The sequence below is a fragment of the Drosophila sulfurigaster genome, chromosome 3 (assembly GCF_023558435.1).
Source record: "Drosophila sulfurigaster albostrigata strain 15112-1811.04 chromosome 3, ASM2355843v2, whole genome shotgun sequence".
In the NCBI taxonomy this organism is placed as follows: domain Eukaryota; kingdom Metazoa; phylum Arthropoda; class Insecta; order Diptera; family Drosophilidae; genus Drosophila; species Drosophila sulfurigaster.
The window spans coordinates 45,614,647-45,628,899 of record NC_084883.1 but is presented as its reverse complement, the minus strand read 5'-3'; the positions used below and the strand labels follow the sequence as shown (position 1 = coordinate 45,628,899).

At 36.6% G+C, this 14,253-nt stretch overlaps 1 protein-coding gene across 1 annotated transcript in view; it reads right to left on the bottom strand.

Annotated features, from left to right (window-relative positions):
• The window catches only part of LOC133845231 (myocardin-related transcription factor B), a 49,682-nt gene extending 40,080 nt beyond the window's left edge, over window positions 1–9,602 (bottom strand). Inside the window, 1 exon segment of the mRNA XM_062279629.1 lies at window positions 8,845–9,602. Coding sequence (XP_062135613.1) covers window positions 8,845–8,911 — 67 coding nt within the window. The 5' untranslated portion in view covers window positions 8,912–9,602.
• Window positions 9,603–14,253: the final 4,651 nt, after the last annotated feature.

The window sequence follows — 14,253 nt, the reverse complement described above, 5'->3', positions numbered from 1 at the left end:
GGAGTGAGGGATAACTTTTCCATTAAGACAACAACAGGAACTGCAGTGGCGACCTCAGTTTGCGGATGCCACGAGTCAACATTAAAATAGTTTGGGGATTTGTATTTATGTTGATTGCATTGTCGGTCCACGTAACTGACATGGACAACAACCAAGTGAGTGTGTGTGTGAGCGAGTGGGATTTGTGTGAGAAATTGAAAAGTTGATGCCACGTACCGCCTGCTGTCTGCTGCCCGTGCTGCAGATTTGTAGATTTGCTCTGCCAATGCACGAGAGTTGAATGCAATTTTGTGCCCTGACACATGCAAAAACTGCTATGCCAAATGGCAAACTGAGAACTGAAAACTGCAACGTGAAAAGTTCAGAGTGCAAAGAATCAAACAGTAAAGTGCCAGTATCCAAGTGGAGGACAAGAGCAGAGTAGTTGTAGTACTTTCTGCTGGACCAAAACATGTACGCAAATCAACAACAACATTGCCAACTACATAAAACAGCAAACTTTATTGCATTCCCCACACGCTGCTGCTGCTCATGACTGTGGCATGCACCTGTTTCAACTTCACTTGAAGCTGCTTTATTTATAGACGTACTGCAGCGCCGCCGCCTGACTATTTGCCATGTTTGACCCACATCAAGTGCCTGACAATTTCTAGTTATTAATATACAGGCCCCAAAGGAGCGCACCTCGAGGCAGGGCCATCACAATTATATCTAGACAGCTGTTGTGTGTGGCTCTTGTTCTTGCTTTTGCTGCTGATGCTGCTTCGCTGGAAATATAGTTATCAAGGCAGGCACAGACTTTAATTGTCAGTCGGCTGCGAAAGGGGGAAACTTTATAATTGCAAAATATGAAATTTGCAACAATTTTTTCAATGTAAAATCTGACTGGATTAAAAAAATAACACACACAGCACAAGCAGCTGCATCAGAACTTGACCAACAAATAAATGCTGGTAACTTGACTTTACCACAGGCAACATTTAGTTATTTTTAGACTGCAATTTCAGCAGTAATTTAGAGCGAAAGCCTCGAAGATATTTTGAGGTTTTTGTGGAAATTGCTTTACTTAATACAATGCAAAAAATATGCAAAATGCAAACCCAAATCTAATTAAATAAAATACTTTTATGGATTAGTTTTAGTAATAAAATGAAGCATAGTTTATGTAATCATAGAATTTAATTTAAGTGAATTTATAGCTAATAGTTTTAGAAGCAAAATGTATGAAGAATAATTTATAGCTTATAGATTTAGTAATGGAATTAATAAAGAATAGTTTATCTATTCACAAAGTTTAATTGAACTTAACTCTGCTTATAGATACTTTTATAGCTCATACTTTATCTATTTATAGAGTTCAATTGAAGCGACTAGCTTCACCTATTTAATCCCTTAAATAGAAGCTGCTGTCAACATGAACATCATAACCTGCCCATTTCAATTTACGACATTTAAGAACAGATGATATCTCGTTTCCATCTCGGAGGATTACATTTCCAATTACTTGCAATCCACACACACACAAATCTCACATCGATCAGCATTAGTTGAGATTTTGCTATTGCAGCTAATTAGACAGTCACATCACGAGTTTCACTCTGAGTCGAATTTCGAGTGGGAATTTTGTGCTGCGACGAACGGGGAGGTGAGTGGGAGTGAATGTTCCTTGGGGACGACGACGATTGCAGCAAAAACGCCTGTTGGCAATTTATCTATATCGAAGTGGCATTAAAAATACAATGACCACACTTCTTGACGTGCCATGGTCAAATTTTTGTGCATTTGTCAAAGTGAAAATAAATCAGAAAACGCCAAACAAAACAAACGCAATGCGCAACGCAAATGACAAATTTTTTTTTGGCTTTTTGGCAATTGTTTTGTTCAGAGTTTGTTCTATTCTATTCTATTTTATTTATATTTGTGTTGATTTTGTTTGTTTTTGTTGTCGTTGTTGTTGTTGTTATTATTGTTGTTGTTGCTTTCACTCTTAGAATAAAAAGAAATGCTTCATGCACCCGAGCTAATGAGCAATGTGACACAGTTTGCAGGACGCCCACGTTTTTTGGCTAGATTAGGCTGTTTTTTAGAGTGTTGAGGATTCAACCTCGATTCGATGACAGCGGCAAAAAAATGTGTGTGCGATGTTATTTAAAAATACCGAAAAAAAGAGAAAAAAATGTGAAATATAAAATGCAAATTTTATGCCACATTTAAAATAGCCGGCGCAATGTTTTGTAATTTATCAACGACCGCCCGCATATAACGAACTGGCAATAAGACGCAATGTGAGGCGTGGCATGGCGTGTGACTGCAACTACAGCTGTGTCGACGACGCACGACGACAACAGCAACAGCAACAACGGCAACAACGGCAACGACGTCGACAAACGTTGGCGAAATTGTTGCAACAGCAATGGCAACGCCAATGCAGACATTTCTTGACACTTCTCTAAATAGTTTTGCGTGCGACGCAATGAAAGAGAGAGAGAGAGGGAGAGAGCGAGCGCAAGTGCGTTTGCCTTGCGGCCACAAGTGACGCAGAAGAAGAGACGAGGGGAAAGACTGTGACAGGGGATGATTTAGACAGCGGGGGCTGCCACACGGTCACTCGAGTGCCAAAATGTCCCCGCACGCCATTAAAAATGTTGCGAAAATTACACAGCAAACTGAAAGGTGTTCTAATGAGGCGTGCGCCGGAGTCTTCAATGTGAGTGTGCGAAAGTGTGTGTGTGGGTGTAAATGTGATGTGGGTTGCTTGAATAACTGTGGCATGAGTGAGATCTCTATGCTTAAAGCGCAAACAAATATGCGATAAAGCATAACCTACTGAGCAAGAAAAAACCGCAACTATTTAATTTAATTTTCTCGTTGTTTCTCGCATTTTCCACACCAACTTTAAACTTGGATAAAGTGTCATACGATTTTTCAAAGAATATTTAATATAAATATATATAAATGATACTTGTAAAAGTGTGATTAAAATAAATGCTGACAAATGCTTTCTTTACGACTGACGATTGCTGTTGCTCCTGTTCAACTTCTCACGACTGATGATCTTCTTTCAACAACTGATGATTTACTACTGACGACTGATGTTACCGATAGCTTAGTGCCTATCGGGTTGGTAACGACAACCGATACCGATAGAGTCTATCGACTAGCCTCCACCTTGCATTATATAATATTTACTTGTATTATATTTACAGACTTAGTATAGAAAAGAGTCTGAAATTATTGGAAACACAACTTTAATACAATTTTCCATAAAACATTTAAAGCCAGCTTCAACTGACTTAAAAGCTAAACATACATATATGTTTCAAATTCATAATTAGCTAAATTTAACATTAATGTTCAGACAAAATATAGAGAATAATTAAGTTGCAAGTTGCATCACAGACGAGTTATAAACAATATTGACAAAATATTAAAGTAAACTCTTCTAAACTTCTAGTTCAAATTACCAAAAAGCATAATTTAACATTAATATTGAGAAAATGTGTATACAACAGTCACATAGACAACAGAGAAATTTAGTAAAATTTAGGCAACTTCTTCTGTCATAAAAGTTCACCATAAGCATAATGTAGTATAAAAATGCATACTAAGCATAGACAAAAGTTGCAAGTTTTTTTTAATTGAATTAAATACAATTTTGGCCAGATATTAGAAACAAAACTTTTAAGCAATTAAATTAGAGTACATTTTCAGCAGCTCCAAAAAGACTGTCAGCTAAACTAAAGACAAATTAATGCAATTTGATTCAAGAAACAACTTTAAGGCAAACTATTTTTAGTTGTGCATTAGACCAACCCTTTCTCAATTTTGATTAGTTTTGAGCAAGTTCAATAACCATAGTTGATACCTGTTCAAAATGGCAAAATCCCATGCGGCGACCCAATTACTCAGCCATTGGCCTCTATTTTAATGCTGCAATCCGCAGCGAATGAGTTCAAAATCAAGGTCGCCCCTCCGAGGCAAAGGAATCCATGCAGCGAGGTGTAGCTGAAGGAAGAATGGTCATGCTACATCATCCATGAGTCGAACTCGCCATGAATACAAATTGTTGTATTTTACAAGCAACAAAAAATAAGAGAGAGAGAAAGAGAGAGAGAGAGATCGAAAAACATGGAAAATGGAATTCCATTTCAATAAAACATCGCTACACACAGCCAATTGCAATTGAAGAGAAACAGTTGAAGCTTATTAAATATATAAAGCCAAATTGCGAGCAGAACATGGAGAATGACCTTAGAGAAGGAGAAGAGAAGTAGAGAGGAGGGGGGGAGTGGAACGCACACATGTTGCACGGCAACGTGGAAGAGCAGAACTTCGATGTACTCGGTAATTGCCAAGAAAAATATTTTTCAATAAGCCAGCGCACAGAAAGCGAAATGAAAAGAATTTAAAAATACATAAAAACAATAAAAACATAAAGGCAAACACACCTGCAGATTGCTAGAGAGATATTGCTATATACAATACAATTTGTCTCAGTATCATTCTCTTTATCTCTCTGACTCTCTTTCTCGTTCGCTGCTTGTAAAACTGGAATGCAAAACACACACACACACACACACAAACTTAGCTTCCTTTCATTCGTTTTTTTTTTTCGCCATTGTTCCTTTTGTTTATTTGCACAAATGCGTGAGCTTTCATTTGGATTTTTTCCGGCGAATTCCGAGGCAGCAGCATTCGCATTCAACGCTAATCAAATGCGGAGGAGGCGCGGCGTAGTTGCTGAAAAACTTCGAGGGAAAACTTTTTGGAAAAGCGAAGCAGCGGCCTGTTGCTCTGTCGAACATATGTCTGCAATATGCAAAAGTAATGCACAAGCTCCCGACAATGGCCGACAATGCTCGTAACCGCCCGTAAACCAAGCCAAATACGAAATACGCGCCTGCCTTCGACTCCCTCTTTCTTCTTCTCTTTTCCCCCTTTTCAATCACGACTCTCTTTAGCCTCGACACAACGTTTTACATGAATTTTGACTTTGGCGTGCACATGTATGAGAGCCTCCGTCTGTGTGTGTCTGCCTGTGTGTATGTGTGTGTAAACATTGCGCAAAACCGAAAACAACAAAATTATTCATACGCCACGTTGTACCGCAGCCACGGCAAAGACGTCAGCGAGACGCGGCTGATTCAGACAGCAGCCAAACGAAATTTGACTACAAAAATGGGCAAAATACAAAACAGAAACAACAGCTTCCATGTGTCTGCTGCTGCTGTTGCTCTCTGTGCATGTATGTATGTGTTTTTGTGTGTGTGTGTGAGTGCGTGTGGCTTTTTCGGCAATTTTGCGGCATGTTTTTCACACTTTGGCGCGCAGCTAGGCCAAAAACAATTGAACACGACGCCCTGGCTGCCATGGATATCAGAGAATTTTTGTTCGTTGTTGCTTTTGTTGCTGCCACTGCCACTGTTGATGATGCAAGTGCAAATTTATTTGCCACTTTGTTGCGCGTCCAGCGGCAATTTCAAATATGTTTTGTTGACTGAAGCAGCCAAAAGGGATTTCAATTGATTTTCATTTGCCACTCGGGCCAAAAACCATCGTAAAGCTCTTATCATCAACTAGAGTGAGTGCATGCACAACAGAACTTTAAATATTTTATACAAATTTGTGCGCTAAAGCTAATACTTTAGCTAATAGCTACAGCAAAGCAGTTCAATTTGTGGGATTATATTTACCAACTATTTTGACAACTTGACAGCAAACTAAAACACAAACATCAAGTGATGGTTTTGGTTGAAGTTTAATGCGATTACCTTTTCAAAAAGGTAAACGATTTAGAGCTTTTGCAGTGAATTGAGTACAAATTTTCTATCTACTTTCTATTCAGATATTAGCATTAATAATAATGTATATTGAAATATTCGACTGTTTAAAATGCACTTTAGACTTTTCTCGAGTCTTAAGTAAAATATTAATATAAATTGTAAACTTTACACAGAAATACATATATGCTTAACTATTTCTATATTCTACTTTATGAAACAAAATAAACATAGAAAAGCATGTTTTCCTATGCAAGTTTACTCAGAAATCAACATTTATCATTTTAGATTATGAATAGAAACTTTAGTTATTGATTTTGCAGTGAATTGTTTAATAAATTTGTCTTTGTTGCATTAGAATTGATGCACAAACATTAAACTGCTTCCAAAGCACTTTTGCATAACAAAATAAACATGGCACAAACATGGAATAAGATTGATTTTAATGATTAACAGTTAACAAATTATAGTGTAAATATTCTACTGCTCAAAATTCACGTTTCTTTAACAAAAAAAACATAGCACACAATATTTAACTATGCAGCTTTATCATTTTAGTTTATGAATGATAGCATTAATTATTGATTGCTGGTGCAGTGAATTGTTAAGAAATTTCACTTCAGTGCATTAAAATTGTTGAACTAATATTCTGATGCACTTTAAACTTTGCTAATCAGCTTGAGGCTTAAGTAATGTGTAACAAAATAAACATAGCAAATATTTTCCCTTTACACAAAACTTTATGCTTATTATTAAGCTTATGAAATACAAACAATTTGGATTGGATGCAGCAGCAGTTGATTTGAGGTGAATTAATGCAGCAAGCTGCCAAGTTGATTATCAAATAAAGCAAAACACTTTAGCCAACTCTTCGCTTTCAGCATGTTAAATATATATAATCGAAATGTGGAGAAATGCTGGAGAAGGCAACAGGAGAAGAAAGCACAGCGTTGGTGGCGTTTGGGGACGTTGGGGCTAAAAATAGCAGCTGCGACACTTACTTAAAGTGTTTAAGAGCACAAACAACGGGACAAACAAACACACAAGCATCACTCGAACACAGCAGCAGCAATAACAACAACAACAACAACAACACCTTGTGCCCCACTCAACACTAAAAATTACATTGAAAATGGCCATAAAAAAAGGCAGGCAGGCAGCAGTCGGAAAAACAACGGGCAACAGGCAACAGAACAGAACAGAACAGAAAAACACGAAGGCGGCCCTTTTGCCTCTTATTTCTCATTTGGCTTTCATTATATTTGATTTTATTATTGTTGTTGCTGTTGTTGCTGCTGTTGATTGTCGCACGACGGCTAATTTTGAGCGCAGTCCGCTGCTTTGCATGTAAATAAAAAAGCCATAAAAAAAAGCAGGCAGGCAAAATGAAAATTCTTCAATTCTTTTATATTTTTGCCATATCAAAGCTAAACTGCACAATATCTAGAAAATTTAGAAATATTTTACTATATCACAGTCTATATAATACTGACTATAGGCAAATCGAAAGGAATCATAAAAATCACAACAACAATTATTTTGAAAGAGTGTCAAGGCTTTTGGGACCACAGAAATTAGTTTTTCTTGCGGCTTTTCCAACTATTTGTAAACAATGCGCATTGTTGTAAACAAGACATTTTACGATTATTTGCTTGTCTCGCACTCTCGATGCTGTTGCTGCTGCCTCCTCCTCCTCCTTTTTAGTGTGATCAATTCTGGGTATTACAATAATTTATTTATTTTTAAATACGTTTGATTTTTGAGGCCTCTGCTTTGTTTTTGGGTGATGGAAATTTCGAACTTTTTATTGTTTCGCCTTAGGCAAATACAAAAGATGATTAATGGGCCCCACTGCGAGCTGCGAGACAATTGTCTAGTACATATTGTTTTTCATTTGTTTCCAATTTTCTTTGATTTTATTTTAATGTTTAACACTTTTGGCCATATGTTTTGGCAAACGTTTAATTCATGTTGTTAGCACATTCCCTTGGCAAAATGTATTAGACATTATTTCTATGCTATAATTGCAAATTGTCTGCATTTTCATCCTTTACATTGTGAGCACAAAACAAGTGAAATATATTATTAACAGCTTGTTAACAAACGAGGGCTCCTCCCAATTGACATTGCTCCCATTTGTGGCAGCAAACTAAATATAAATCCGTTAAGCCCCGCAAATAAATAATAACACAACGAGGCTAATCTAGCATTAAGAGATTCTTAATGTTGACTCAGAATACATGGCAAAAGTTTGTTGACATTTCATTAAGTTTTGCGAGACGTTTTCACTATTTTTAAAGGTACTAAAATTAAGTTTTTTTTTTTGGGTGATATTGTTTTGACATTTCCGGCGAGAAATATTTTCAAAAAAAATATATATTTATGTATGAATATTATCAAAATTTCTGGGGCTAATTTGTAGGCCCAGAGGCCGGTTAGCTGTCATGATTTCGAAAAATTTTAAGTAGTCACGTCAGCGGCTTTTTAGTGGCAGCAGAAAGCAGGAAAAACAAAGTGCCCCCATCTCCAAAGCAGCAACAGCAGCAATTGCTGGCGTTCCTTTGCACCAACAATTTGAAGAGAGAGAACACTGAACACTGAACACTGAAAATTAAAACAAACAAAATGCTGAAAGGCAAACTAAGAGCCAAACTCGGGGGCACAAAGTTAATGCCAGTCAAGACACAGTCAAGTGCCGCCCGACTGACTGACTGACTCAGAGAGGCGGTAGACAGAGACAGAGATAGTGGGAGAGAGTGTGGGAAAGAGAGAGAGCGCGTAAGAGAGCAAGTAAATTACGCATAAATCTTTCAATTGAAGCGAGCAAAGCAAAGCAATGAGATTGAAACATTTCGGGGATGCAATGTTTGGATTTGCCTTCTAGTTAATTGCCGCAGCAGCAGCAATCAAGATACAACACACAAGAACTAAGAAATAGTATTTGTATTTTCTTCTAGTTTCGTAGTTTGTTTTTGGCTTTTGGGTTAGTGAACTCCCGAGCTTCGAGGATCAATCGTTTTTTTTTCTTTTGTTTTCAAATTATATGGATAAATTCTAGGCATACCCTCACAATATTTGCAACATTTTGCTGGTGGCTCATCGTTGGCGGTGGCATCGGCAATGATCGGCATGATCCCGGTTCCGGTTCCGTTGCAGTTTTTGCTCCTCCACCCGTAAACACTTCACTTCAGTCCTCTTCTTGTTGCTGTTGCTGTTGTTGTGATGGTTGTTGTTTCGCCTTCCTCACAACCAACACAATGTCAGCTGGCACATCGTTTGCAACACACAACACACACACACACACACTCGGAACACAACACTTTCAACACTCACACACACACACACACACTCGCGACACTCGCGTTTGGCAATGATTGAGGTTCGGATCGGTATTTTATTTTTCTTACGGGGGTATTTTTCTAAATGTTCGGCGGGTCTTAACCACCTGCCTGCAATATCGAGTCGCCTTTTTTTCCTTTTTTGTTTTGCAAAATCTTTTTAGCACTTTCGTTTTTTTTTCTGGAATGTTAACAGCATTTCTTCTTCGTTTTTAGCACAGTTCCCTCTTTTCTCAGGATAACGTCACCATTAAACCATTCTAATCTGTTACGATCTGATTGTGATCTCAACCGATCTGAACTGGGTTCGCTTCGGTTTGCTACTGTCAGTGTGTGTCTACGAGTCTGTTTTGGTTGGGGACGTCACGCCGTGGCTATTTCTAGTCTTTCGGCTTTCACATTGCGCTTTTTCCGTGAATATTGTACGAGACGTTCAAACGTGAAACCTCCGCAGAGACCACTGAGCAGACACACTCACGGACCGGCCGTGTCGAGCCGTGCAAGCAAGCATCCAAGCAAACCAAACCGATTGCCAGCCAGCCAGTCAGCCAGCCAAGAGTATTCTTTTTCGAAAATTTCGAACACACACAGAAAATTTCGAAAAAACCGACGAAATTTTCTCAACGAGCGGCAGCGTCAGCATCAGCAAATGTTAGATAATTTGGCGTCGGCGCGGCCAACAAAAAGTTTTTCACCATTTTCCTCAATGAAACAATGAACTTTCACATTTCGAACACAGGCCACACAACACAAACGTTTTTTCTCTCTCTCTCGCTCTCACGCTCCTTTTGACGCTCTCTCGAGTTTCGAAAACGATTTTCGAAAATAGCATAGCGAGCACGTCACACAGCACAGATATAGAGAGAGAGGAAGATCGAAAAGAGCATAAGTTAGAATGAGAACAGGAGATCGTTTCGAGAAAAGTTTTGAAAAAGTTTTTCCATTTTTTTTTTCGCTTCGTATGCTGCGCGCGTCCGCAATTTGGTTTGTGTTTTGCACCCTACGCGACGAGTTGTTCGACGCGGCATTCAGGATTCCATAGAAGATTCGCACTCTAAGTGGGTTTGTGGGTCAAGGTGCGAGCAATTAGCGAAAAACTCGAATAAATTGATTTTTTCAGGTGATATTTGAAGCACAAAAGTTCCATTGACGTAAATCGAACCAAGGCAGTTCCTTAAATTTTTAGAAATCATTTTGAGATCTTCAAACAAAAGAATACTGACTGACATTATTAATATAAAATCTTGACACTTTATATAATTAAACACTTTAATCTACTAAACTTATTAAACTAATTATGAATTATGAACATTATTCTCATTAATCCATCAACAATACATTAAGAATCATTATGAGCATTATTCTCTTAAATCGATCAACAATAGATTCAGAATCGTTCTCTTCGGTTATTGATATCAAGTGCAAATTTCTACTTATAATAGAGCTCTGTTACTAAAGACGCAACTGCTTCAGGATTTATAATAGTATGTACTAAAGATTTGGCATTTGGCCAGCACATCTTAACTGCACACACACACTCACATACCCATACACATACACATAAGCAGAAGCGGAGCACTATGAAAATCCTTGCTAAGCGGCAATAACAAATAGACAACGACCTTGAAGAAACAAGTAAGAGTGAATTGGTCACGTCTGATCGACGAGGAGATGCTCTGTAAACTCTATTAATATTTTTAAGTTCAAGATGAGAGTGAGTGATCTAAGCAAAGTTATAAAGTCTATGTTTATGAAGCAATTGTTTTTAAATTTGCAGGATAGCAACCTAAACTTAAAGTGTAAATATTACATTAACTATTTAAGAGATATATTGATTTTTGATTTATAGGAATAATTTAAATCCCTTTCTTTGAATACCGCTTCCATATTACATTTTACACTTTCTAATTTTAATTGAGATTCATTCATTCCCGGGTCGCTTTTATATTGTATTTTATAGTTTCTTTTCATTTAATTGTTTTGAAATTTGTAAGATAGCAAAATAAAGTTCAAATGAAAATATAACAAAAAAACTTAACATATATGTTGATGTTTGTCTTTTAAATAATTTCAGTATATAAATAACATATAACTTCAATATGTTTCAAGCAATGGTTTTGAAATTTAAAGGATAGTACAACATAAGCGAAATGTAAACATAACATTCACAATCTAACATAAATGTTGAGTTATACTCTACAGGAGTGATCTTAAGTCATTTTTTCCTTGAATGTTTACATATTGAACTTTATAACTTTATCATTACTTAAGCAATTGTTTTGAAATTTAGAGGATATTACAATAAAGTCAAAATGAAGAGAATTTAACATGAATGTTGATGTTTTCTATAGAGTCACAGAACAGAAAAATATAATAATAATATAATAATTTACAGAATCATATTTTGAATGCTCTTAAGTCATTCATTCCCTCAAGTCTCCAATTCCCCTTGTTTTCTTAGACATTTCAAATTTATAAATCGCAAAGTTTTCAACAACTTTCGCTATAAGTGAGCATAAATTCGCATAAACAAATTCACAAATTGGCGAGCGCCGCTATAAGAGGCCAATTATCGATAACAACAAATATAATTTATATGATTTTTTTTATATAAATTAATCTAAACATAGCAGCAACAATTGTGGGCACCCAAAACGTTTTGCCTAGAAACACCTGAATGACTAATCAAAGAGGTAATTGCACAGACTCTTCAACTATCTCTGATGTTCTCTCTCTCTTCTCATTTGGGTTTTCCTCTCTCTCTTGAGATTGAAGTAAATTGGCAATTTAAATTTAGAAATCGGACAAATAATTAAGATAAATATAGCATAAATTTCTTGATTTGAACTCACGTTATTATCGCGCATCGAGTATAGATGATGTCCAATCAAATATGTGTTGGAAAAATGTATATAGAAAACGACATTTCGAGCGCAGCGTTGGTAAAAATAAATCGCAATCAACCAATTTCCACGCCCACGCCCCCTCAACCCAAGTGACACCGCCTCCTGCACACATACACACAATATACATAAATACTTATGAATGTTCGTTCAGCAAAAGCCAAATAGCAACTAAAAATACGAAAATTGACTCAGCTTTGGCTTTTATTGTTGTTGTTATTCATCCACCTTTCTCCCTTGCACCACCTTGCTTGTTCCCCCCCGTTGTCTTCGTCTTGTTTAGCGACAAAAATGTTGTGCACGAAAAATGTGAATTTTTAGAAAATAATTTCTAAAATTTATTGCCAAATTGGGCACAAGTCAGAAAAGTCGTACGTCAACAGCTGTCGGACACTGTAAAGGGGCTCGAGCATCTTTACGTGGGCAGATTCCCAGACTTGAAACTAATTACTAATTGCGCACAGTGCACAAACTTTTTGGCCGTCTGGGAAAATTCCACAATTTTCACACACAATCGCACACACACACACATTTTTCTTCCATGCTGCAATGTCAGGGACATGAAGCAACAACAACAACAACAAAAGGGAGGTGAATTTATGGCAACAAAATTTATTGTGCACATGTTTGAAAACATAAAAAAATATGTGCAATGACATTTAGCAACCATTAGAATTGTTATTATTGTTGCTGTTGCTGTTCCCATACATTTGTGGTTGCTCTTGTTGCTTTTGTTGCTGTTGCTGTCAAGCACCTCGCCCAGGGTCAGTTGAAATAAAATTTGCAAATAGTTTTTGGCTTATGAATTATGAGTGGGCCGACGAACTTTATGGCCCACTGTTCGCCGCTTTCCCGAAAATTCATTGCTCGAATGTCTTATTTGTTGCAGCCAGCAACCAGCAACCAACAAAACATCAACAACCCACAGGAGTAGCAACAACATCGACATCGACAACGACACGAACATTTACTTATTTATTTTCTTTCCAATTTTCTTCATTTTTTTCCCCCTGCATTATAAATTATAAAAGCTGGTAGCATAGAAAAAAAGTAGAAAAGAAAAGAAATGAAAAAAAGAAATGATCATAAGCCACAAAAACTGAAATCGAGCGCGTCAGAATTCTTTCTTTTTTTTTTTTTTTTTGTTGTGCTCTTTTTGCTTTTCTTTTCGATTTTCATTTCTTATTTTTTTTTTGTTCTTACCCACTGTTGGCGTGGGCGAGAAATTTAAAAACATTTTTCACTATGCGAAAGTTGCTCGACTTGACGTCGTTTATAATGACGAAATGCTAAGCATTCAGTTTAGAAATGCCATAAACAAACAACAAACAACCAAACAACAAATGGCAACAGCAACACCAAATACCAAATGGCAATAGAAACGACCAACGAGCAACGAACGACGGGCAACGGCAATGCATATATTACGTATACGCATACAAAGAGAAAAGTCGCTGGCAGTTTTAGCGATTTGCCAAATTAAAAATCAGCCTGCAGTTTATTCAATTATTTAAATATCTTTGCTTTAGTTCTTGAGCATATTTATTGCCTGGATTTCATTCTTTTTATAACATGCAAATCACTGAAATTTTTTGAGTATTCTTTCTTCTTAAGAGAATTAATTTTTTATGAAATGAAATTTTTCCTAATTTTATTTGCTTGCATACCATCAATTAAATTTTGTACTTTATTTTTTAACAGACTAGCTGCTTTCTTTTTTCACTCAGTGAAACGTAAATATTCGATTTTATGTTTAAAAAATTCTGATCATAAGAATGTTTTTTTAATAGATGCCGATGCCCGTTAAGGATCCCTGCAAACCTTGCGCTAGTCGCATTGAAGCTTGCCTGCAGCACAACAACTTTCAGGAGCAAAAGTGTCTGCAAATGGCATTGACTTAAAAGAAAGCGTATTTAAAAGAAAATGAAGTTAAGAGTGTCTAATAAAAAGCATATTTAAAAGAAAATGAAGTTAAGATTATCAAATAAACAACAAAAATAAATAAATTCTTATTTCAAGTGCATCACAAAATTTAGTTGACAAACATTTTAACTTTGGGGTAGGGAAAGAGATGAAAAGCTTATATTCTTAGCTAGTTCCATCCAAATAAATCCAATTGCATCCAAACGAAACCAGTCTCTTGCTGATTATAATATTGTTGTTTATTTACGTGCAAAATAATAACAATTAAAGCAGCATATTTTTTAGCTGTCATTTCTTTGTGGTTGAAGC